The sequence below is a fragment of the Dermacentor silvarum genome, chromosome 7, assembly GCF_013339745.2.
Source record: "Dermacentor silvarum isolate Dsil-2018 chromosome 7, BIME_Dsil_1.4, whole genome shotgun sequence".
NCBI lineage: Eukaryota > Metazoa > Arthropoda > Arachnida > Ixodida > Ixodidae > Dermacentor > Dermacentor silvarum.
Window position 1 is genome coordinate 24,413,846 of NC_051160.1, and position 26,228 is coordinate 24,440,073.

General features: G+C 44.7%; 2 protein-coding genes across 3 annotated transcripts in view; one reads left to right on the top strand and one right to left on the bottom strand.

Moving 5' to 3' along the window:
* Positions 1 to 896: 896 nt before the first annotated feature.
* Positions 897 to 23,441, bottom strand: LOC125946652 (uncharacterized). Its single transcript, XM_049670359.1, has 2 exons — positions 23,313 to 23,441; positions 897 to 1,685 (listed from the first exon to the last, which is right to left on the bottom strand). Exons 1-2 carry the CDS (start codon positions 23,354 to 23,356, stop codon positions 1,166 to 1,168), a joined length of 564 nt encoding a protein of 187 aa, XP_049526316.1. The 5' UTR covers positions 23,357 to 23,441; the 3' UTR covers positions 897 to 1,165.
* The window catches only part of LOC119457752 (uncharacterized PE-PGRS family protein PE_PGRS46-like), a 49,817-nt gene continuing 27,444 nt past the window's right edge, over positions 3,856 to 26,228 (top strand). The window contains exons 1-7 of one of the 2 annotated variants that reach the window (XM_049670357.1): positions 3,856 to 4,441; positions 7,048 to 7,095; positions 7,928 to 7,978; positions 12,846 to 12,911; positions 14,498 to 14,560; positions 17,000 to 17,059; positions 23,333 to 23,380. In XM_049670357.1, coding sequence (XP_049526314.1) covers positions 4,363 to 4,441; positions 7,048 to 7,095; positions 7,928 to 7,978; positions 12,846 to 12,911; positions 14,498 to 14,560; positions 17,000 to 17,059; positions 23,333 to 23,380 — 415 coding nt within the window. In that variant the 5' untranslated portion in view covers positions 3,856 to 4,362. The remainder of the gene's footprint in view (positions 4,442 to 7,047; positions 7,096 to 7,927; positions 7,979 to 12,845; positions 12,912 to 14,497; positions 14,561 to 16,999; positions 17,060 to 23,332; positions 23,381 to 26,228) is intronic. The other variant, XM_037719406.2, reaches the window with a different exon arrangement.

Genomic DNA, 26,228 nt, shown 5'->3' on the forward strand with positions numbered 1-26,228 from the left:
CAGCAGAAAGCTCTTAGTTTACGGGCAGCCTAATTCTCCGCCCCGTAGAAAGTGAAAAAAAAAAGTCACAGGCCTGCGCGGCACACGCAGCAGAGTCACAGCGTAAGCTGGTCGAGCGGCGTAAGAGCAGCAATTTCGGCGCCACGCACAACAGGGTCTTCGTGGCAAAGTCTCTTCGCCTCGTTTTGACGAGAGCGATCTCAACTGTCCGCCAGGCGTCGACGGCGAGCTGCGGCTTGTAATGTTCTCTGCAGAGCAGTCTGCTGAGCGCGATGATGCCTGGTTGTAGCCGCGCACGTAGTTCTACGATTCGATTCTTCAGCAGCGGTTCGTACCTTACGAGGAGACGCCATAACGTGAACCGAAGAGGTACCGAGAATACGTGGCGCACATCTCACGTCGGGATCGCCTTTACTGCGCGCCTCGTCTGAATCGCATATCGTAATCTGCGCCTGTGCACGCGGCTTTTGCAGGGGCCTTAACCAGATGGCGCCACCATACTGGTGGAGGCTCGGGTCGTCTGCGCCTGCGCGCCTGCCTAGGGCGCGTTTATAGGACCTTTTTCCGACGCTCATAGCAAGCGCTTGTGTGGCTCAGTGGTAAAGTATCCGACTCCCACGCAGCGGCCCTGGGTTCGATCCCGGCGGATACCGGGTACTTTTTTTCGCATTTCTGGCGATAGCGGTTACGCGGCGGCGGCGGCGGACAACAACGCGAACAACGCGAACCGTTTCGGTTTTAATAACCGAAACGGTTATTAGAATGAGCCCATAACAGCTTACGCTGTAAAAAATATATGACCCTTCTCTGGAACCTACAAAGAAATAATCGGCAGTGAATGCAATAGTGCACATTCTTAAGAAGTTGACACTCAAGCAATAATACAAGGGCTGTACACGTATAGTATAGAATGTTGTTGTTAGAAAGTTTATTAAAAAACCAAATGTTTCTGCCTCCAGGAAGTGAATCCATCAGGGCGGGGGGAGGGGTAAAGGAGGAGGTTTAAATATTATTCATCATTTTTGACTTGTAAAAATTGAAGTAATGACTGGAATATGAGGTGCCCGTCTCTCGGGGGGACCAGTGGGAAGGCGCCAGGCGTCCGATCCGGAGGCCTCAGAGTAGGGGGAGGGTGGCTATCGCTCTTCTCCGGAGCCGTGCAGCCCTAGAGTATATGATTCTGATCCGGCAGCTGGTTCCCTGGACAGGAGCGGCAAGTGGCTGATTGCCAGGTCTGGAGGCGCATCATGGCGCGGCGGGCTGGTGTCACTGCTGTCTCCGTGACGATGCGTCGCAGGCGTGTGGCTTCAGCACGGGTAAACTTCCCCGGCAGAGGCGTAGGATTTTCCGGGAGGATGTTCCGGAGCGCGGCCCTACGAGCCGCCTTAGCCTGTGCCAGGACTATGTCCGGGTCGATGGGGTAGGGGTCGTCAGGCACTTGTGGACGCGTCTCTGAGGGGCAGGAAAGAAGCTCCCTTGCCAGAGAGTCGGCCATTCGGTTGGCAGCGACCCCAGCGTGACCTGGCACCCATGCGAGGCGGACAGTGTTGCCAGCCTCGTCGGCGATTCGCATCGCCTGGTGTATTGAGTGAACAGCACCAATGCGCGAGTCCACCCGGGCGCAGGCCTTTATGAATCCTTCTCTTTTCTCGTAGAAAGAGACGATGTGGATGCTCCTATTAAATCTGTAATAAAGCGAGAGTAACGAATCAGATTAGACATTTTTAATTTCATTAGTTGTTACTCTAGTTATGTCTTTTGATTGGGAGCAGCTTGTACATTAATGAGTCATTAAAGATATTCTCCCATAGAGTGTGTTTATCTCTTTTCAATAGCTTCCGAGAATATTGCTAGCTTCTAGAAATCATTGGAGGGCCATTAACGCTCGTATTTGCCATGAATATGTTGCCAAGGACCTAAGATATTCCTGACTTTGCGTTTACTTTAGTGCATCTATGTGACTGAACTTTGCGTGCCGTTTTTCTGAGTGGACTTTCAGTTTTAGTGTGGCATTATTGTACTTATGTGACTGGATTTTGTGTTTACCTTAATGTGCCTTTGTGACTGACCTTTGTGTTGCTGTGTTTCTGAGTTGACTTTCAGTATTAGTGTGGTATTAGTGTACTTATTTGACTGGACTTTGTGTTATTGTGATTTGGAGTCGACATTTAATTTTAATGCGTGCAGGTTAATTCTTTTCTTCATATCTCTATGTGAAAAGGAGTAGCCGGTGCCAATTAAAGGCGTCAACATCTCCTAAATACCATCTAATAAAAATATTCTCTAGGCGCTTTACACAAAGGAGCGTTCACAAAGTCTGGACACGTTCTTCTGTATTACGAAGAAGCTCTACGATCATACCTCACTCCGAAAAACTGAAGAGATGACATCGCCAAATGAAAGAATATTTTTGTGTCGCGCCTGTCCTTTAATTTTCTTGCGTCTCAAGTAGAAAGCTGAACTTTACTGGATGCTAAATATCTTGCAAAAGTTTACTGCGATAAGGATTTATCGGTTAAGTATCGTGATACGACTATAACATCAAGACTGCATGCTTTTAGCTCCCCTTTTTGTGGCATATCACAAGCTCTTGTACATAACATTTGCGGTCCGGAAACAAAAAAAAAAAAAAAATGTCTAACGAATATACGTAGGTTCTACCAACAAAACCCTGTGCTCCACAGCGGGTGCTCTACAACTTCTACAAAACATGTTCTTAGAATTACAGTGAGGCCAACCAAAGCCCTACAGAACCATGGCATAAGTCTGCGTTCATTGGTCTGACTGGATTAGTTTCAGTAATCTTTTGTGTTTGCTTTAAAATAAAATTTGTGATGTTAAACAATCAATGAAGCAACATCCAACAGTCACTTACATTTCACAAATAATGTGTACCGGGGAAAAAAGAATTCCGCAACCCCATTGCAAAAAAATTCGGGAGCGACATTTAAGACTGCTTGCGCGTGGGAATGCGAAAGCGTTATACAGTTTGTAGACCCGAGAACGTCATGAGCGCGCTCATTTTATACAGCCGTGACGTGCCGCCACCTCCTCCGTATTGTCTGCGCCGTCACGTGCCCAATGACGCGCGCACTACGCCACATGGCTGCGACGTGACGTGTGCAATCACGTGACGTGTGCAATCACGCACGCACAAGGCACACCTTGAGTAAACCAGAGCCATGGAGCCGCCGTGCCATCCTTGAAGCGTGCTCGTGCGCCGCCAGCCATTTCTGGTACCATCTTTCAGGCACGTGACTACGATCGACTTTTGCGTGATGGGGCATATAATGCCTTCGCATTAAAAATTCCAGTATAGGCTTACTCTCCACGTTGAGTAAATGGTTTTAAAGGGTCCCAGTGAAGTACGCATCTGAAATAAATATGGTTTTATTGCGGTTGAATTGAAGCTTTAAATGTGCCCAAGGGTGCCCGACGCGCAAGCCTCGCCCCTGTTCGTCGTCATCTCCGGTTTCACAAAGTAAAAGAAAATGAAAAAAGAAATGTCGCAGCTAGGGGTACGTAACGCAAAGGCTACGGTTACGGGTGTGTAACGAGGAAATACCATAGTACATTCGTATATTTTATAAATGGCAGAATATGTTTTAGGACATTAAGAAAAGGTGGAAATAAACGCAGCGGAGAGAACATGCAACAGAAGAAATGTTTTCATGGTGTCGACTACTGCAAAAACAGCGACTGTAGCAAAAAGGACATGGCCATTTGCTGCGACCCCCGCCTTCTGCTTGGTGTTCCCAAGACCGCCCCCTGAACCAGGCCCATGACTTCAGTTCGTGGGCAGCCCGACCATAGGGTCTACAGGAGCACCTGCAGTTGTCCCTGTGAACCTACGAGGAGGAGGCTAACTGTCGCGGCGTTTGTGCTTACAGGCATTGTCGCCAGCTAGTTCGAACTACTGGGAGATTTCGAAAGCTTTTGCGTTGTTTCTGGTGTCCATCCTCTCCCTCTGCTGCTATGTTGCTCACCCTGTAATCTTTCAGAAATAGCTGATCATGGATACAAAGCTTACGGCATTACTGCGTTGGAGCAAGAGTAGAGCCCTGAAAAAATCGCGTCTGATTGTCTTTGCGTGAGCTATCGCCATTTGTTCGTCCACGCTGCCTTAGAGTCTAATGCAGCCGATGCTGTCAATGTGGAGAGGAGAAACGCGCAGAGCACGTCAATGAGAAATAAAAACAGCCACAGTCACATTGTGCCTTGTTGAATAACAATGCGGGCCTGTTCTTAGCTGGAGGTCTTCGTCGCAAGCAGTGGTTACAGACCCGTGCGCTTGCAAGACTTGCGCAAAACCTGCTGGCAAATGTATCGGTTCGGCTGCGAATTCTGCTCAGGCGAGAAATAATGAAAGTTGCCTTAGTCACCGTTGCACTTGTTCTCGTCGTGATCGTAGTCACAGAAGTGGAGCTCTCGAAAGCAAGAAGTGAGTAAATATCAAGCACATCACCCTGCATTTCCCATTTTTCGTTGCCAGCAATCCGATTGTCGCGTTGAACCAACGATGCATTTCGTGGCAGTGCTGCCATGGCCAGGGAAGCTACCTTGGAATAGGGGCCTCAAGCACGGTATCAGTACATAGAAAAAGGGCTGCTTCTTAGAGAAGTCTCACATTCCAAAGCGGCTAAATTGTGTTTAGAAGTATTGCGTGTTTGAATAAGCATTTACAACAACAGAAATAAAGCTTTTGGCGTACAAGACCTTTATTAGGCCCATACTGGAGTGCGTTGCAGCGGCCTGGGATCCCTGGACAGAAGCTAACAAACTAAAACTAGAAAGCATCCAAAGAAAATCTATTAGGTTCATCTTCAACTGTTATAGCTGGAAAGTATCCTCATCTAACCTCCTACATAAATCAGAGCTAGAAAAACTTGAAACGAGGCGTTATCATGACAGGTTAAAACTTTTTTATTCGCTATATCACAACATGTTCAGAATTGATCAATCCGCATTCATAGCGCCTGCCATAAGCCGCTTTACTCGGTCTGTTCACCAAAATAAGGTATCTGAGCCTAAATGCCCAGGACTAACACGTTAATGTACTCTTTCTTTCCTCGGACAATTGCAGACTGGAACGCCTTATCTGCTGATATGGTTGAACGGCCAAATATTGATTCTTTCTTGCAAGCGATCAGAAATTGAGCGCCGTAGGCGCCTTCACCCTTGAAGTGCGTGCGCACGCTATCATTTTGTCATTCTGTGTATTGGAATCAATGTTGATACCTTTTTTCTTCTTTATTTGTGCTTTGCTTGTACACATTGGCACGTGTGTGTCCTTTGATGCTTTCTTTTCTTTTGTTATGTAATTTTGTTTTGCTTTAGTACACTGAACTTGTATTGGATTGTATTTCCTTTTCCCACTCCTTCCTAAGGCCTCCAAAAATGGCCGCCAGTATGTAACAAATAAAAATAAAAACTATCGGCCCATCGTCTTAATTTGAAAAGCACGATGCACACAGCACATATTTGGCGAGGGGCTCAAGGCAACTGCTTATCACCTCCCCTATAATTTGCACATGTGTACAGCAGCTATAGAAAACGCAGCAACCTGTTGGGCAGAACACGGAGGTATGGCACAATCATAACCATACACAGACAGCTGCTCGTGATCTCAAACACACGCACACACATGTGCGTCCCCCTTTTTACCACACACGCAATGCTATTCGACGTAGGTGGAACATGATATTTGAGCCTTTTATACTATTAGAAGGGGTGTGCATGCATAGCGTTACATAAAAGCAATGTCACTTTAATACCGCAGCCTATGGGAAGATTTTTTTAAATGCGAGAAGAATGGCCTTAAAAAGATGCTTTCCCAACGCCCACGACTTCATGAACTGGGCATGACGGCAGCAACATGCGCGATCTGCGGCGCCTCTGTTAGAAGAAGCCGCATCAGCGAACGTTTGCACCAGAAGGCACCCAGGTGATCGCATCTGCAAGAAAAGCGTCATTTTACTTCTTAGCACTTACTGTATCCATCGTTATGTGCAAGTATTTGTTCTGTATCATTCCCGTATAAGTAAATGTAGTATTCTCGCGTAAGCAGTATTTGGCATAGCTGCACCCCAAGAGAAGGTTGCTACTACCTCCACATGCCATAAACAGCATCGTGCAGTTAAAGACACTCGTACAGGCTAGCTGAAATTAGAGAGCACAGGAGCGGCTTAAAGTCGCTCAGCTGAAAAAAGCATGCAACGCTGAAACGACTGTAGTATCATGGAATTAGATATCTGTAACTATTACATTCAATTCGAAGATTTTAAAACAATCACATATTTACTGTATGCTCCTTTTAGCTATACAGGGTGTTTCAGCGAACACTTTAAAAATTTATTTTAGGTTGCCTGTGGCAGATAGCCCAATTATATTTAATGAGCAGGTCTACTCGAAGAGGCGGACATTACTTGCATAAGAAATTGAGATGCATAATCGGCTAATTAACAAAAATTCACTAATCAAGTTTTTAACTAATTACCTGAGGGCCCATATTGCAATTGACAAATTGTAGCCGTGGAGTTCGCAAGGCGGATACACCTAGAAATATTTCTCAGGATGACACCAGTTTCGAGATATTAATTCCCGAACTTTACGGAGAAATGCATAGGCGTTCTAGTTAATTTTGTGCTTCAATGCATAAAGCGACGTTTTGTTCAGAAAGTAACTGGAACGCCAATGCATTTCTCCGCAAAGTTCGGGAATTAATATCAGGAAACGGGTGTCATCCCGAAAATTCGTTCCAAGTGGATCCGCCTTGCGAACTCCACGGCTACAATTTGTAAATTGCAATATGAGCCAGCAGGTAATTAGTTAAACACTGAATTAGTGAATTTCTGGTAATTATCAGAATATGCATTTCAATTTCTTATGCAAGTAATGTCCGCCTCTTCGAGTAGACCAGCTCATGAACTAGAATTGTGCTATCTGCCACAGGCAACCTTTAAGAATTTTTGAAAGTGTTCGCTGAAACACCCTGTATATGTTCACAAGCGCTGCAGGTTTAACAACCACGCTTTCGCATGTCCGTAGGTGCACAAGGCCAACACAATAATCCCGGGATCAGAGCCAGAACATCTGGTGAGTACAGCAGAAAACTTAAGACGGAAAGCTGCAGTTTCACCCTACAGGCGAAACTGCAACCATTAGTAGCTTTATAAAGTGCATAAACTGCCGTGAACATTCGCTTACAAACTAACTTAACAAGCACGTTGTCACGCGCGCACCGGAAAACGCGAACGCATCTCACTCGGTAACCGCGGACCGTCGCTGTCGGAACGCTGGCGTAATGAAAAGCGGCAGTAGCGGCGATCAAACTGATTTTCGGGCTGCCTCTCGCTTCAACCCGAGCTAAACGGCCAGAACAGAGCGCTCACGAAGCTATGAGCCCTCGGCGAACGTACACTCTGCACTGACCGGCGATCGCTTTCAAGATAGGGCCCGCGCGGCCGCTCTCAGCCGCGCCATGCGTAGCCGCCGCCGGAGTACAGCCGCCCTCCCCCGGTGCCTTGGGCGTGATGAAAGACAACGTGCTTCCTCAACTCCCCCCTCCCCGGCCTTCATCCCTTGAGTGCACGCGATTGACGCACTACGGTCGGCTCACCCTCGCACGCTTTTACTCGCACCCACAGCATACGGCGGGACGCTATCACACTTGGACTTTATACGGAACATCACGGTGACGCCGACGGCGAAAAGGCACCTGGAGTGCATATAATTACTACTGCAATGATAAGTCAAGAGTATCGCTGTAATTCGGAGCTGCACGTCAGTGACCTTCGTGTTCCAATAAAAGTTCAATTTGACAATAACTCTGACTAAATTTCGCCATAGCTAGATTGTTCGATGAAATTAAAAACGCTTAAATTAAGCGTAGCATATATCGTACAAAAGTTGCTTTATATACTTATAGGGACAGCGGGCAGGCGTGCCGCAAGACGCCGACCACCACTGAACAAACCGAGTGAGTACAGCTGCCACCTTCACACAAGGGCCGATCATGCTCAAACATCTGAGGACTGCAAGGATTATTTGAGCACGAAATGCCCCTGTTGCGCGGGTTACTGCACCAACCGTTGAAACTGCGCAGTAAATGACTAAACGTATGCTTATCAATGTGTTGCTCGTTTGTCCCAACGGAAAGGCAGGGCTCGTTTCAAAGCTTCATAAATACTACTCATAATTATTTTTGCAGTGAATGAATAAACGTATGCTTATCTATGCATTCTTCGTTTGTCCCAACGGAAAGGCAGGGCTCGTTTCAAAGCTTCATAAATACTACTCATAATAATTTTTGTTGACAAATAAAACTATGGTCAGTACATGGGCGCACCGATGCTAAACAAGTGATTGATTGGCGCCACCTTGCTGTTGGGCGCATGACAGTAGGCTATGACATGACTATAACTTCTACCATCATCCTCTAGTGTTTACTTCACTTGGTGCCCACGTCCAACACATTTCAGTGGTTTTTGAGTGTTAATGTCTTTTCGCTGAGTCATTGTCATTTTTGCTGAGTCAAGCTCATGACTATGACTTCTACCAGCATCCTTTAGTGTTTCCTTCACTTAGTACCCACGTCCGAACCCAGTTCAGTGGTTTATGGGTGTTAATATTTTTCGCTGGGTCAGTGTCATGACCTACATGACACGCATGTGATGATTTATGTCATGACCTATCACTTATGGACGTCCTAAACTCTTGTCATAGTATGCCAATTTTGGTACAGACCAAGTTAACGAAACGACCATGAGAGCACAAAGACGTAGGCGGCTAGATAGATAGATAGATAGATAGATATATAGATGGATAGATAGATACTGTCAAAGTAGCAAATATGCGCCAAGAAGTGCTTCACATTTAAAACTAAAGGATGATGGTCATGAGATAGTCATGAGATGGTCATGATGAGAGTCATGAGCATGACTCAGCAAAAATGACAATGAGTTAGCGAAAAATGATTAACACTCAAAAACCACTGAATGTTTCAGTGGGTTCGGACATAAATGATAGGTCATGACATGCATGTCATGTAGGTCATGAAACAGCTGCCTACGTTTTGGTGCTCTCATGGTCGTTCCGTTAACTCGGTCGGCTCCCGCACGCCGCTTTGCATAATATCGATTCCCACAGGGCGTGAGATCTGCCAGCTCTTTAAAAATTTATTTCTCCTTCGTGGTTGGTGCTCATCTTTTGAGAGGATTGAAATGCTCAGTGAGGCCGATTAACGTACGACGGCGTCAGAATGCTTCAGTAAATATTTCATAACTTCTAAACGCACCCTAGGCAATCAGTCCTGATCCTATCTGCCCCAGCTTTTGCAACCATTCATTTTGGCTAAGACATAAACTTCCCAAAATTTAATCGATAAAAATGAAATAATAGCCTCAACAACGATTGCTATGGGCGCTGGACCACATCACATGATGGAATGCGTTTCCCTTACTCTGGGCGATGGCACACGCCATTCGGCCAGAAATAGGTCACAAGCGCATTAGCTGCGAGGCGATAAAATGTGACCTCTTGCAAGTCTTCGCGACGCGCGTATTGTCGCCATCATATTGACGCTCATTTTTAACACGAAAGTGTTTTATCCCGGGTTTCACGACTGATTTCCGGCAACGGATGTAACGTCCGCCATCTGGGAGCGGTGAAGCGAAGTACTGCATTGGGACACTAACGATTGCCGACAGGGAGCGCTTCGGCAGTCACAGCGCAGTGGAGATTGCAGCGTGGTGCAGCCCAAGAATATAGAACCAAGTGTAAATGGGTTCGTGACTTTGTAAACTCGTCATTTTCAACGCAGTAGTGTGTAATCAATAATAAAATAAACGTTAATAAAACTCTCCGATGACAGGATTCGAACCCAGGACCTCTAGTACAGACGCCCGACATTGAAACCATTACACCGCGGACGCTTTTCTACCGTATTTGCAGCTTGGCTGCAAGCCTAAATAGGCTTTCTTGTGATCAAAGATCCCTCTCGTTTTATCTGCGTTAAAGCATCCAACATTGACATCACATCTTCATCACACTCAATTATCTTATACACATCCCGTACTTTCACAAACATTTCCACAAAGTATTCATGCACAGATCGGCTTTAAACATCAGAAATTATTGAACAAGTTTTCATTGATTGTAATAATGCCCTATTATTCTGGGACATATTACAGAGAACATTAAAGATAGACCCACCCCTCGACCCACATGGCATTCGTTTTTTACCGCCTGAACGTAATTTTCAACAGATGGACGTCATCTTTTTACTCAGGCTGCATGCAGTATGGCGTAAGTTATAGACATAGAGACGCTGTGATTACACTATGAACACATGCACCGACACGTGGCTTAGAACACCCTTATAAATTTCAAGCGGGCAAGTCAGTGCGTTGACACGCCGGGGGCGTTTCAACTCCGTTCGCCAACAGGACGCAGTGCGCGAAGCAAACATGCAACGCGGTAGCGATCCCGCAAATCGTGCGCCGTTTGCTGCAGCGGACACCTTTCCTTCTGTCCATTATTATCCACGGTGAAACCTCTCCTCACTGCCACTTGTATCCTAGCAACAGAGCCGACTTTGACCGAATCTTTCTAAATTGCCCGAACAAGCCCAAGCCCTCGTTGCGAGGGTCAGAACACCAGGAGCGATGGGAGGCTGCTCGCAACCGCGGCTACAGCTTCGGACAGTGGGCTGGGCCAGAGGGATCGCCGAAGCACAAATGTGCCCGGCCATCTAGAGTGGCCCGAGGGCCCATCGTCGTCCTGCTTCCTTTTCTCCCCCCCCCCCCCCCCTCACATGATTCTCTCTTGAATCACCCACCACCACATTTTTTTTACCATTGCGGCCCAAAACCTTCCGATTCAAGATGTTTCCATATGAAGACAGCAACGCTACTTGGCAGTAGGAAATTAATACTGGCCGTATATCTAAGAAATAAAAACGCACCACGAATGAGATAAAACAATTTGGTATTCTCAAGCACCCATTCGCCCCTATTAAGGTGTTACGTTATAGCGCACCACATTTGCTGCATTCACGCAACTGCACATAGTTTGGGCAACTACGGAGACCGCTGTTTCCTTGAAATGTTACAAGCGGCTGCATCAGGCCGAATGAGGAAGGTAGCCGCAGTACAAGCAATGGCATCCACCGTGGTGGCTACTGTCTCTTTAGGAACATATCTCGGAGATCATGGCTGAGATGAGGGGCAGCAGCGCATCGTTTTCTTTAGAGGCTGTTTCCTGCAGGTTAAACATTTGTTTATTAGGCAATATTTATTGTATTCAAATTTGTGAATAAGTTGTCACCCTCAGTTACTCAATCTACGCATGCAATATGCATGCGCAGCTTAAACTTCAGAATTCGGAGTGCTGATTTATCAGGCAAGTGCATTGCATAGCCAAAAGCAATTGAATGACCTGTTTTGACCTTTAAAATTGGTCCTGGCTTAAAGCTTTGAAATATGTTGTCGCGGAAAAAATGAAAGAAGATGAACATAAATACTGCGGCAGCATGGGCGCAGCTGGGGAGCATACGCGACGATTTCTTTGTTATGAGGAACCTGTATGAGCACTGCGTCAAGGATATTTTTTACGTACAGTACACGTAAGTGCAGCACGACTATTATATGCATTTATGTGAGTTTTAGGCAGACCGCAATGCAAAATTCGTGAGCCTGTGTCTCACAGAACTGGTGAGTAGATAAATCAGCTCGTTACGAAATCAAAACGTGCTGTAATGTTTCAAGTATATAAATAACACTCGTTTGCCAATCAGGTTGGGCTACTCCGGTTACTTTCTAAACAATAACATACTAACGTTTTCGCTTGTTTACTCAATAATAATTACAGCGGGCACCTTATTTGGGGCGTACGCACTGGCTACGGCCTTACCATCTATATTAATTTGACTATCTTGAAACTTTGTTGACACGATAACTCGTACGATGATTTCTGTTCACTTAGAGTGTGAGCTTTGTGGCGCATTGAATTCTTTCAAGGTTTTGGGGAAGCTTACTACATGTTTAGTGAAATACGCTTGCAAAGCTCTTGAGCACTTGTATAAGTAGCTTGCTACAACGACTGTAATAACGGTGAAGACGCTTTTAAAATTTTCTGTATTTGCCACCCGTACGCGGTCCTTATTGTCTCTCAAAATTCTATTGCTACCACCTCAACTTCTATCAGAGCATGAGGGAAAATTTTTAAGCGCTTTATATGAAGCCAGAAAAAGGCAGAATATGAGGGTATAGTAATTTCGTGTGGTTAATCAATGACCCAAACGCTTCAAAATTTATTCACATCATGCTTAACACTTTCTAACTTCATTTAAATTTAAACTCAGTGATTTCTGTAGTTTATTTAATGCCCATTGAAAATCAGCATAAAGAAATAGAAAGTTTTTTTCTGCACTTCTAGTCACACCCACAACTTCGCTGTTAATAGTCCAATGGGCTCTCACGCTGACATCAGAGTTAAAGGAGTTTGGCAGTTTGTAATTTCTCCAAGAAATCTCTGACCCCTGAAGCAGACATAAAACTGCGCCCACAAAAAAAATCTCGTCAGACCTTCACTGGAACTCGACCAAACCACTCGACACTTTATTGAAGAGCAGTCGAGAGCAGTGGTAAAGCCTTTAAAGTCAGCTATTGCGAAACAAAATAGTCAAGCGCAGAGATGACTGCGGGCGCACTAAACAGAGACTACATAACCATGGTTTGAAAGGCTACTCTAGTGCTATGAATTTTGTGATCAGTGAGTATACCACATTATTATATTACAATGTTTACAAATGTAGTGTGAAACAGATGTCGTTTATATTATCCAAGGTAATCGACGCAAACCCAGCCCAGGAGGTAGTAAACCTGGTGGCAAGAAGAAACTGGGAAATACTGGTAAGTGCACCTAATATTCAGCGAAAATAAGGTATTTATTGATAAGAAGGAACGCCTGGGACGTATACAACAAAAATACAGCTACAGGAAGCATTATTGCAGTGCACGTTACTGCGCAGACCATAATGCAATACATTTGCGCTTATTTGCACTCCTCGATAAGCACGTGCTTTTCTGTGCTGCTTTCCCGGGTAAATCTTACATATATTTTTGCCACTGCATAAGAAAGTGCCAAGGTCGTTATAGCCATGTTGCTGCCAGGGAATACTTGCTGGGATGTTGTTATGCAAACGGTAAACAAATGTATACATTTCCACAATTAAAAGATTGTTCATTTTGCCCGCCTTCAGATATGAGCATTTTCTTTTATTGAGTTGATGCAAAATGCACTAAGACAAGTAGCACTTTCCAAGTCAGCCACAGAACTGGTTATTTTTCTGCCAAGCGAGGCCTATGTCGTATACTTTAAACACGTCTCATTCTCTATAATCTATTTGCTTTATGTAAGGATTATTGCATAAGGACTAAATGATTTAACTATTGTCAGACTAAAACTTTTAACAGAGGTATGCCCTGGCAACATTTCACCAAGTATAAAACCATTTATTGCACATTTCCTTTTAAAACATTTAACGTTGGAGTACCTGATAAAGAAGAAAAGCTACAGACACAGTGGAGCATTCTGAATTGCACTAGAGCATGAAGTTCAAAAGAATTATATCTGGTCTGTCGTTCAAATGCTGGAAACGCACTCACGCCTCTTTCTCTCCAGTGACTGATCTTCCTAAAAATGAAGCAGGAGTGCAGTGAAGATGGAATGAAGTAGGTTGTGATAGATATCGGGAAGTGTGGCGGGTGCTACTTAATCTAATCATCGTAACAAATAAAACCTGTGGAATCATCATACTTTTGAAACGTGGGGCTGTACGAGCGCCTCAATGCTTTTTTTTTGTATTGGAAGAGCTAGCCGTTTCACAAAAATTCAAATTGTAGCATGCTTTTCTCTCGTATAAAAGCAAATGAATGAGCAGACAAAATACATAGATGAGAATACTCTACACCGAGCCAGTCTATCGTGTTTGAGTGCCTTCGGTGCCACGACAACATAAAGCCCCCAGAAGGGTTTCGGGACTTCGGGTAGGGGAGAATAGGGTTTTTAGGACATTACAGGTTTTATTTGCAATTCGTTAGATCGCATTCAATGTAATTAGTGGTAGTCATATATAGAAAGTTTTCTTGCGTCTCAAGCTTTGTAGAAACTGCTTTATTTGAAACCTCCTACTTCATAGCAGAATTGCAAGAACCAACATCGACGTGGAAAGACGTGGCACAACGCGGAACTCGAACAGGCCAGATATAGCAATTGACACTGGACCTGCTTGACTCTCATCCGAGTAGAAGTAGGTTCTTGTCAAAATTCACGTAAACGTTAAACAGTGCGCATGAACGTGGTACTGTTGAACCGCAAGCCCTTTTTTTTTCGCAGTAAGCATTTGGACAATTGCTCAACACTTCGGTGCACAACTGACTTGCACCAATTTAAAAGTGCTGAGTGTGGGACAGATTCATTTTCTGTATATGTTCAGGGCGAGGGTCCCGGAACAAAGAGAACAAGCCTCCAGCACAATCGACTGGATCCCATAATTCGGGTGAGTGCAGTCCCTCCCTCCTTCTGAAAATGATGGCTGATATGAGTGGGTTTCATATCTAGCCGAAGAATTTCGAAACAGACTTTTCTAGAGTTTCTGCTGTTGCCGCACATATTTGGCCTATGCGTTCCTGTTTTTTTTTACCTTCCTAAAGGCCGCACAGGTGTGCGAGGTTGCAACAACAGCTATTACAAAATGCATTGCTTTTATTCGGGCCTTTCTGCGAAGTTCTATTGTGACGTTATTCTTGCAGTTCTCTAATATTCAGTAACGTGGCCACTATTGTCAGAGATACACTGATATTCGGTGCGGGCTAGTGAAAGACGCTCAGCAGAATCAAGCACTTTACCCATCAGCGAGACATACATTGTTCACACTAATCGTTTGTAATGTTAACAGATTTTATATGTTAAGGTAGAACCACTAATAAATAAGCGTGCTCGTTTACACCAAATGGCCTTATTGCTTTGTAATTGGTCTACTCATAACATTTTTTTTACGCAGAACAATCAGAAATAAAAAAAACATGCAGTGATTGAACGCATTATTGACATTTTATTTGGTACTTTGTCATAATGAGATTTAATAATCACGTCTAAGAAAGGTACTCTTTGCCGTATTGCAGGCGCGAACTTTAGGAGAGCTTTTGAGCTGTGAGCTCTCCACAATACTAACTGGACCATTGTCAGACAGCTTGACTACAGGGCTGCCGGTGGGCCGAACCTCTAAGCAGCCACACTTATTTATACGTAAACACTTCAGCCGTTCAGGGGTTAAGAGAGCTGAAAGAGATTTGTGACATTATTTCAAAGAAGACGGAAACTCACATGATGTGCTTAAGTATATTGCAAGAAGCGAAGGTGAAAATGATTACTCGATAGTTTATTCAGTTGTTTGGGTCACCGGGTTTGTGTATTCAAATCATTTCCGGCTTTCCTGTTGGGAAGTAGTGCTGCGTCATTGTGCGACAGAAAAAAAAAAATGTCATTTTAAAACAACGGAAGAGTACTCAGGAGTATTCTTTCAGAATTCATTGTTTAGACTAGCAATACCGCATGTATATTTGGATTAGTTATTTAATGATTCCTTTAGAATTGGTGATTATTTAATTATTATTAATAATAACTATTTACCCTTACTCATCGGTTCGCGTGAAGCGGCGCCGATTGCGCTTTCGGATCAGCGCTACGTGTGGACGGATGCTAAAATTGTGTAGCATCGGAGGAAAACAATCCTCACAAACTAGGCACCATTTTTATTATGGCAGTAGTGTTGCTGTTCAAGTATGATTACAATTTTGGGGTTTCGCCCAAATTCTGGCTGTTAATAACGAAAAATAGATTGTAGTGCGTGTAAAAACAAGTAGTCAATAATATCGAAATACTCGTTTACAATATCATGACGTAGATGTAAAATATATCAGTATACTTGTAAGAGTGTTTGCCGTTCCATGTAATGAAACTTTCCCAACTGCTTAAGAATTTTGGTGGCGTTGTTTATTCTGATTTGTTGACACTAATGAATCTTGGCAGCTTTCTTTTTGGCACAGAAAATATCGGGATTGAGTGAGTTCCGCTTGGGAGAAAAATGACGCTAATGCTGGTATTTGGTCGGCATTGACAAACTTTTCGAAAATATTAAGAGAGCAGCAAACTTGGCTAATTGTATTGGGTATTTTCCCACTTTTAGGGTGTGTGAAACACCTTTTCCTCATCTTTTTTTTTTGGACTCCAGCAAGTTCGTTTTCTGCATATACCGGCTTCATTTTTTTTTCTAAATGAAGAAATTAAGGTTCATGAGAAAGGAGGTGCTATATATTGTTGGTGGTATATGTGTATTGTAGTGGAAATGCATATACTAGTTACATGAATAGCCTGAACTTCAGGTGTATCTTCATCTCGACTGAACGTGCGACAGCGCAGGGTGATGATGCTTAGGAGGACGAACAGGAAACAAAGCCTTCCAGAAACACAATCTGTAGTCGAGGGTACAATCTTAATCAAGCCTCCATTGTCTTTATACAGTGAAGTCAATGTGGCCGCACTCAAATAAGATGTCTAGTAGTTAATATATACAGAAGCTGTTTGGCAGTGTATAATATAGAGAGTTATTGTCCATTCTACAAAGCACAGTGTGCTTTGTAGAAATTCAACTAAATTTTAAAAATGTATCCGCAGAAGAAATCCTCTGATAATATCGAAGGCGCTAACATACGGTCGACCTTAAAAGGAGCCCCAAGGCGTTCTAAGAGGCAATGGGGTTTGGCCAACTGCTGTTCAATGATGCAGGGGCGCGGTAACTATGAACTAATCCTGAGCCATTACTACTTAAGGTACTGAAGGGCTTCTACAATTACTTCGAGCGCAATAGAACGCTCAATGTATCACATATTCAACACTCAAGCATGTAACAAAGATGTGCCTTATGTATATTTTATAGATGGTGAACATGCGCATGGCTCCAACATGTCGGGTGCTCATGGAGGATATGGTGGCATGGGTGAGTACAGCATTATCCGCCATAAGAAAGCATGTGTCGCAATATCTATTAAGTGTAACGACCACTTGAAAGTGAAGTATTTCAAAACTGCAAGCGTTATTCCATAACCTGATACTATATTGTGCCAGTTTTCTGTCTAAACGTTTGTAGCTTTATCTGTCACTTTAGTCGCGGCTGCACTGCAACTCGACTTACAGCTTTTACAGCCGGAAAAAAGATCCCTAACAACTCTATGAAACAATGTTCATGACGATGATGTGGTGAAAGAGGAGCGCACGTTCGCTAACTTTGCTCGAGAGAAAAGTAAATTACCAGTTCTGATAGCACCACTAGTCCTTATATAATCATTAACTTCAGGAAACAGGATGAATAAAAACGTGTGCTCATACTCTTGAGGAATCAGAATCAGAATCAGAATGAGCACATTGACAGCCCTAGGTTCCCATCAAGAATCCTAGGCCACAGGGACGAATGTAAAAGATAGCCAAGCTGACTTCGGAGCACTACTGGTGCAACACAAACCGCACTGCGTTGAACTTATGGTGAGTAACAGATGAAACCTGTCAGGCTGTGAATGACACTACTATACTAAAGAGCAGAAGGGACTAACCACAGCTAGAGTGTCGAGAATACCTATCTGTACTGACTCATTTGTATCCGCTTCCCAGATGTTATAGATAATAGAGCCATTTTCCAGATGTCCTCCATACGTCATGATATACTTCTGCTGGTCGAGAGGGCCAGCCGAGCCGAGAAGACACATGACTATTTGAAATTATAACCCACCCCATATACTAACCTGGTCACCTCCAAGAAAAAATTCTCCGACGATTACGATACTCCTTAATGCGAAATTTGAGCGCAGCTCCATACGTGTTTTCATTTCGTGTGTCTATATTTTGTATTATGATGATATAGGTACACGGTTTTTGTTAGGAAGAGAACGCTGTGAGTAGCGTAGCTGGCGCGAACAATCTGTTTCGTGCATCACATTGCAAACGGAGCGAAGTGCGGCGCGACCGCCTCGCTAAACGGGAGAGGCAGCGCGTGGGTGCCGCGTGGGCGCCATTCACAGCCGCCATGCAGCTCATGCAGCGCTCCGTTTCCATACGGTAGACGCGCGCGCTACTCTGGTGTCATATCGCAGCCATCGTCGCTACACAGTCCGTCTTGCGCGGCACTATTCTTTTCTTCACACGATTTCGTTTCACTAGCGACGAGGGCGGCCCTTCGTCGCGGAGAAATCGTGCCACCAGTGTCAGCGGCGACAACATCCAAGGGAGCGTCACATCGAGCCTTACGCGTAGCCGCTCGCCATCGCCCCTTGTAGGAGCAGTGATCCCCTTCACACGCGCTGGTACCCTGGACTATATATATAGTGGTTCAGGAAGTGGAAATGATGCTGCTTTCTGCTGCCCGGAAGGAAGCACGGCTCAGCATCAGAGGAGAGGGGGAGAGGGAGGAAGTAGAGATAAGAAAGATAGGAGGGGGAAGAGGTAGGTAGGGTGTGGAAATGATCAGCGGCCGCAACTCGCCATGGCAAGGACCGCAAGGGGCAGGCAGGCGGGGGGCCCCCTACAGGGAGGCAAGTCCTGCCCCAGCGGCAAACTCCCAGAAGATTGCAAAGCTGTGACGGGACTATCGCGAGGGAAGAGGATGTCTTCCACTGAGGTGGCTGGAAGGCCAAGGCTGTGGTATACCACTGCCATCGCGTGCCTTGGGATCGCGAGGACTTGACAGTGGCATATGGTGTGCTCCAGAGTCTCTGGGGAGCCGCATTTCATGCAGGCAGGGGATGAGACTGACCTCAGCAGCTGACGCCGCGGACGTGCGCAGCCCTCTCCACCTCCCTCCACTTTGGCCCCCCTCGGCAGCGCAGATGAGATCACCCACGCGGCTGAAGATGCCGTGGCCGCCGGGCTACTCAGCGCATGCGCAGGCCGTCTCCACTCCACTTCTCCTCCGCTTCCGCCTCATGCTCTCATTGTATCCTCCTCCGCTTTCCTCCTTGCGCGCACTTCTTTCACCTGCCGCTGCCCTCCGCGTTCGCTTTAATCTTTCGCTGTGCTCGTTTGCTCGGTTACGATCGAGGTATTACAACGCCGACGCTCAGTGCAGGAACGGGCGCCTAAGAGCTAGCTGCTTTCTAAAACATGAAATCCAATTTTGTTCGCAAAATATTCAGCCCAAAAGTAACAATGTCGAAACCACGCAGGAAGTTCGGGCCGTTCTGCGGCTGCTCCACCGGTAAAATGTGGAAGCTAGTCACTTCAAAGGAAGAAACACTTATTGAGGAAGGGCTATAAATTCAGCTTTTGGTACTTACCCTCCTAAGACCCCTTGCACATTGCCATCAACTTTTTTTTCCCAAAAATTTACTCGAAAGTGATTACGCAAAATATTCACTATGGGTGAAGTACAGTGCACGTGTAACTGTAAAGAACTTTCTTACTCATATTCTTGTCATGTACTTTCAAGAAATTGGACAATAAATTGGTCTAGACCTCCGTGTCGTCCCAGACAGCCGAAAGCAAACTCGAGATGTGTTTCCAAGTCACTTAAATGGTGGGAAAATACTGGACGCGGCAGCATTTGGCAATATACAACACGTAGTTCAGTCTTCATCTCAGCGTTTAAGCAGTTAAATGCAGTTTTTACCAAAGCAAACGTGAGGAGATGCTGGAGATAATTACTTTTTTTCACATACACGGAGACGCAGCTTTTGACATCTAACGGTGATACTAAAAAAAAAATTTAATTGTTTTTAAGTTCATAGCATAACAGTACACAATAAATACCACCCTGAAGAGTGATTATGTCCCATAGTTGCGTTTGGGTCACATGAGGATATCCGAATGAATACTTAAGTGCAGCGCAAGAGATACGACAAAATAGACTAAATAAGCGAGTTCTGTTTAGTGTTAACCTGGTTTTTCGCGCTTTCCTAAAGTATTCACGTAGAAAGTTTTGTGCCGTGTGCTCAGCATGATATAAGCGAATCTGAATGTCGCAGAGACCACCTGTTTTCTTTGACGCGCAGAGTAGCTACAGAGTTTAACGGCTACAACTAACTAGATGTTAAAATGGTTGGAAGGTCTCCTATTAAGTTGGGATGGACATAGATGCTGGCTTCTTTTGACAATGGAGGCGTTATTCCTCGCTCTCTAAAATCACGACGAGGTAGAACGCACTTGCTGGTATCCTGAAGCTCAACTATTCCACAATGTCGACCGGCCGTGGGCAAACTGCAGCACTTCGAAGATCACCATAAATGGGACGAATACGAGGAACATGTAGAAGCATTTGTTAGGCGAAGCTCTTTTTTTAACCTCTCCTCCAACTTTGCAACTGTTTAATGTACGATGAACTCTTGAACGTACAAGGGTACGAGAGCCTTACTTGTACGATAACATTTATTGAACGATGGACTCTTTTACGATAGATCAAGGGGGTCTGGTGTGGCGGGTGAAGCATGTAAGGGTGAATGGGATTAAGGGGGAACATATGTTCAGTGTGAGCATGTTCAGAAGCGTAAGCATCTTCAGGATTAGCGTGAAATGTTCGCAGCCAATGGAGCCCTTGCGCCTGGGTATGACCAGAAGCCCTTTACGAGCATCCGCTTCATAGCTACGGTGGTATACGAGAATGAGTACACCGTTCATATTTAAATACATGGCGTGGTGGCGAAGGGAAATGCTGTATCAAGCCGTTGAAGTCGCTAAGAGAACATTCCAATGATAGGCGATATACTCATCCTTTTTTCATTGTTGTTGAGAAGACATCTCAGTGACAGTAAAAGTAGCCATGGGTGGCTGCGCTTCATCGGATTTCACGGGTGACCACGAGAGGGCATCCAGGCAAGAATGCGTACAGCCTAATCGCTCAATGGCGCGAATGCACAATTCCTGTAGATTAGGTGCCTAATGCCCAACGTGACCCGGGGCATACTTTTTGAAAGCTAGTCAGTATAATCTGTGATGGTCTTTCATAGGATCGAAAGGTGGGGCGACCAAGTATAGAGGAAATTTGTTAACGCCCACGCGATTGCGAGACAAAATTTTTCTTTGTAGAGTAATTGGCTCACGCCTTCGTAAGGGTAGCGGCTCGCATAGGCAACAAACTTCTCAGGGTAACCGGATTTGCGTTAAGCGAAAACAGCTTACATAGCATGTAACATATAACAAGTGATCGTTCATAGTCACCGGAATATCTCTTTATAACCCATAAGCAGTTGAAATGCCTGATATAACAGCTAAACCATTGTTTAGCTAGGCCATTTACACATTTGTCACTACGAGATGTTTTACCCTGTATAGATCACACTTCAACATCCTTATCATTCTTGTCCGACTTTTGTATTTATATTATAAATCATTGAATGCAGCCATAGTCCCTGATATTACGTCATTTCGGGAGTATCCAAAGTTATTCCACCGGTGATTTTCATCGTCTGTGATTACACAAAAGTCGGAATATTATTAGTGTAAATGCTTTCACCCAACTGCTATACTGTTCCGAATGCATCTTGGCCGCGATTTTGTAGCGATTCCTTCCACTCTATTGTATGCCACTCTTGATCATTCAATCATACACAGTTCACAACCGGCTGTTACCTTTAATACCGCGGGCTGAGCATCAATCTGACCACTCAAGAAGCGCTAAAAAAACGCGACACGGAATATCGTCAGAAACTGCATCGCTACAAAATCTTGGCGTTGGTTTCAACGCCGGGCTGAAGATTTTCCGTAATTCCTTTCTTTTCAATTAATTCAAGTCCATGCAAGTACAAGAATCAATATTTACGAAACAGTTTGTAAAGACTACTAGGCCTGATTTTGCACATGTTTTATATGTTATGAGGTAGCTGTAGAATGTTCTGTATTTCTCTTCTACAAGTAAATATTTGCGCCTATAGATGTTAGGATGCAAAACTCTTGTGGAGGCTTATGGCACCAGTGGAGCTCTCTAATTAAGAGAAGACTTCTTTGCTTACGCTGCCCGGATTGGTGTGGCTGCTGTCTGCTGGGTCAGTCAGTATCTCGGTGGATATATTTGTGCATATATTTGCGAAAGTTATATGTGCGTCACAAACAAAAAGTACCAGTGAGTGGGCGTATACAACCATTGTATGCTGACCGACAACGTAGTGCTGTAAGCAAACCTCTGCTCTGCGTAACGGAAAAATGCATTCCTACATAAAACCTAACAAAAAAGATGTCGGCTGACACGTATATCTACAGCGCACCGACCTGTAACTGGTATTATTTATTATATTAACGGATTGTTTGATTTACCCAATTTCCTGTGATTTAGCCATTGGTATTTGCCACTACATGTGTGGCCTTTCTTAGCCAATTATCCAGAACTGGTATGTACTACTGTGACACGTAAGATAAATAATCTTTAAACGTCCCACAATACGTGCACTTTTGTGTGCATACACGTGCCATTATAATTTTTTTCGCTCAACTGGGATCGTACATCAACTCCGTCCTTGTGAAATGTCGCGCAGCAGACGAGTCACACTCTAAATGCATGCGCCTGATTTGGACCAGGCATTTCGGTATTGCATACCAGCGGTGTGATGCATAAACGTAACAACTGCATGCGGATTAAATTGTGATATTTTCGTTGGATAAACGTACACTGTGCATGAGATTGTACATTGCATACGATGACAGCAAGTACAATTTTACGCATAGCCGTTAGTTGTAAAGCATTTAAATTGCCGTCTCATTAAACCTTCACTGCAGGTAGATTACGACATGTGCGTTCGGACTTGAAAATAATTTTTGTTCATAATATCAATCACCGTGCCCAGAAAGACTTCTAGAATAGAGATTTAAATGAAAGTGTTGATTGATAACTAGATGTTTCTCCAAAGTGCCACTGGTGCGTCTAGCTTTGCAAACATATACTGCCTCGTTGGTCTTCCATCTGAACGTATAAACACGTAATATATAGCGCATGAGTTGTTTCACGTATACTGTCTGCTGCGAAACCACCTACTACACATCGAATCGTTTATTATACAATCACGCAATATTTCACAGTCAAACGGTAATAGCGCTCACAAAGGCTCGTCCACTCGGGAAAAGCAATCAGCTTCATCGAAATGTTAGAATATGCGACCGTTCTCGCAAACAACAAAATACAGGCCGCTCTATCGCAGATGGCATTTAACGTTCCTATTGGTTACCTGTATGAGTCTTTAATCTACAAATATCTTAAGTGCTACATGTTGAGCTGATACCTTTTTGATGCTTTTGGCAGGTGGATACGGAATGATGGATCCATATATGGGAGGAATGGGAGGCATGGGTAAGTGCCATTGCTCCTGCGTAACTACTCCGGGTTCTCTTGTAAGTCTCCTCACCGGAACAATGTCAGCAAACTTATTTTTCACCCTGCCTCGCCTCTTTTGTCTCTGTGCGCTCCTTTTTTGCGATATGCCTCGAAGCACACAGTAGCGCAGCTGCGCAAAATGGAATAATAACAAAATAGATACAATGTCTTCTTTCAAGAAAAGAAATGCGTTTGCTGTCGGTATACCGTCTTTTTCTTGTGTGAGCAACCACACTTGGGTTCTCTAGCATTCTACATCTTAACTCTATCTAAGAAAATCAAAACCAACCATTCGGGCGCGTTCTCCGCAAGCAGACGGTCCACAGACAGCACACGAAGACAAGTGCGGCCACAACGATGGCGACTGAAGAAAAAAAAAACATAACAGCAAATAGTGGTAACTGCTGGTGCTCGGTCACTGAATATAGGTGCCATCGGCCGACGTAAGATGCCATTCATATGCCTGCTTGGCGAAAGCTATGTAAGTGCAGTAGAAAGAGGTTGCCTCGGCTAGTTTGCTGCTCACTGCGGGTGGTAGATCTTCTTAGGCGCCAAACATGACGTGCCTCTTCCCGAAAGGGTTCCCTTCCCGCGAAAGCGTTATAACATTAGGCACTTTTTGTACCCGCTTGAGTCGCACACATCAAGGGCATCGACATCTCCAGCCGTATTCCAGCCGCTGTCAAGCGAGCATGCAGCAGGCCTTACAAGTCGCAGGCTGTTACTAATAAGTATAATTTCCGTTCCGGCTGTTATGCAGCGTGTCTCTTCTTATTTCCGCGTATTCACTTCCTAATTCATGGTGCGGTAATGAGTGGCGTCAGTAGTTTATGGTGCATGATTATCTAAACCGGCTACTATTAAGCACGCTTTGATTATACGGTGCCTTTCTTAAAAGTCGACAACACCTATTGCAGAAGCAAACCTTCGACCACTAGAAAGAGCATGACAATCTCATTGGCATTTACTAAGGACAATCGATCTCGAGAATAGGAAGGGGGGCTTAAAAACCCTCGCACTGACAAGCAGATAGCTCTAAATGCAGGAGTGTGGTAATGTGCAGTATATCCAATATGAATTGAAGATTCTTTGCTACTAGATTCACTTTTATTCGAGATATTCATGTTCGAAAAGTTTGCATATTTGCTCTCGGCCTAATGTGCGAGATACGAGTGGTTTAGGCAACCTACAGGGATGAACTACAGATGCCCATACGCAAATGACAACTGGGCCCAGCTACAAAGGGCAGGTGAACCTTACATTGAGCATGCGTGCACGAAGCGAGTAAAAACACAAAATTTAGAACTGCAGAACGCGATCGACAGCCACCGAAAGCTTATACTCATCATAAGTCACCCCGTAAACGCATATGATTGGACCATTCTACTCTAATCTACCTTCCGTACATAACTCACGCCACGTCTCGTTTCCACCGGTTGGCGGTCCCGTCGCATTTGTCTAGCTTGCTCCGGCTTCCCGAGGTGGCGGTAGTCTTTTGCAAGCGGATGTATGCCGCCGATCAAGACCGTCGATCAAAATAAAAGTCCGTGCGTGCGTCCTCTTCGTGATGACCACCGTCGCCACTCAAAAGAAATAAAATTTGCTCATACCTTTTATCGAAGTTCTGTGTCACTTCTAGGTCGTGGGCTAAACTGCTTGACTGCTAATCCACCTTCACAACAGCGGAATAGCGCGCGATTTTTTCTTGTCCTTTTTGCTCTTACCTATTTTTCTCGGTTTAATTTTTTTTTTCAGCGAAAATGAATGAAATATTTCCGGGCTTCCGATACGCCCTGGCGCATACTCAGAAAGAACAGTTTCGTTACCACTGAGGCTCACACAGTTTTGGTTGAATGGCGCATTACGGCTCCCCCTTTCTCAATATCGTAGTAATCGAGTATAAATGTATTTTCTTTCATTTGATGGTTTTATAACACTGTATTCGATCGGGTTCTTACATCGGGAAACATCCGCATGATGCACAGTGAACCGGGCAAATTAGAATAGTTGTCTTTGCTTTCTAGCTTTCACAGTGCTCTCTAAACCAAGCATCGGCGCATCGACGCGTCTATATCCAGAGTATGCATTCCCGTACGATAGGGGCAGATGGCATACCACATTAAAAATGAAATAAGAGGGTAACTGTGTAACTTCTTTGTTTGGTTGGCTTTTCTTGCCTGGGAGTAGAGGCCGCACTGAACTACAATGGAACTCAGTGACGCTGTTTGCGGTCCTGCATCACTCACTGAAACGTCGGGCTGGTCTTTGGTGTTCCAAACTTGACAACACGTGGGGCTGGTTCGATAGAAAACGAGCCTTTCGAAAAAGCGGGGAAGCAAATTTATTTCACATCATTCTTAGGTGACCTCTTGAAGGCAAAAGGAAGCCGCACATATTATGAACTTCATGTCACGTACCAATAGCGTGCATTCCAGCAGAGTACACGTGACCTGCAGACAAACTTTTGATTGAGTGGTACGATGACGGCGGGGTGGGATGGATTATGACAATTATCGCACATAAAACAGCATGCGGCAGTAAAAATTACAGACAAAAATGTCGCAGTTTCGCCCGAAAGGCGAAGCATCAATTGCGATAACAAATTAGTAGAGAGCTATCCGGAGTAGGGATAGTAGTTCTATCGGCTGCATAAACTTGGACACATTCGTTTACTAATTGAATTAACAAGCGTGGTTTCAGCGCGCCAAGCAAACATGAATAGATCACAATCGATGACCGCAGACAGCCACTGTCGAAACGCGGGCGTGGGGAAGCGCGGCTGCCGCAGCGAGCTAAGGTTCATGCGGGCTATCGCTTCAACGGA

Excerpts from the sequence above, each read along its gene's own strand:
- LOC125946652 (XM_049670359.1), bottom strand. The coding sequence starts at position 23,356 with ATGGATCCATCATTCCGTATCCACCTGCCAAAAGCATCAAAAAG. Across the intron at positions 1,686-23,312 it reads CTGCCAAAAGCATCAAAAAG|ATTTAATAGGAGCATCCACA; the intron begins GTATCAGCTCAA and ends GCTTTATTACAG.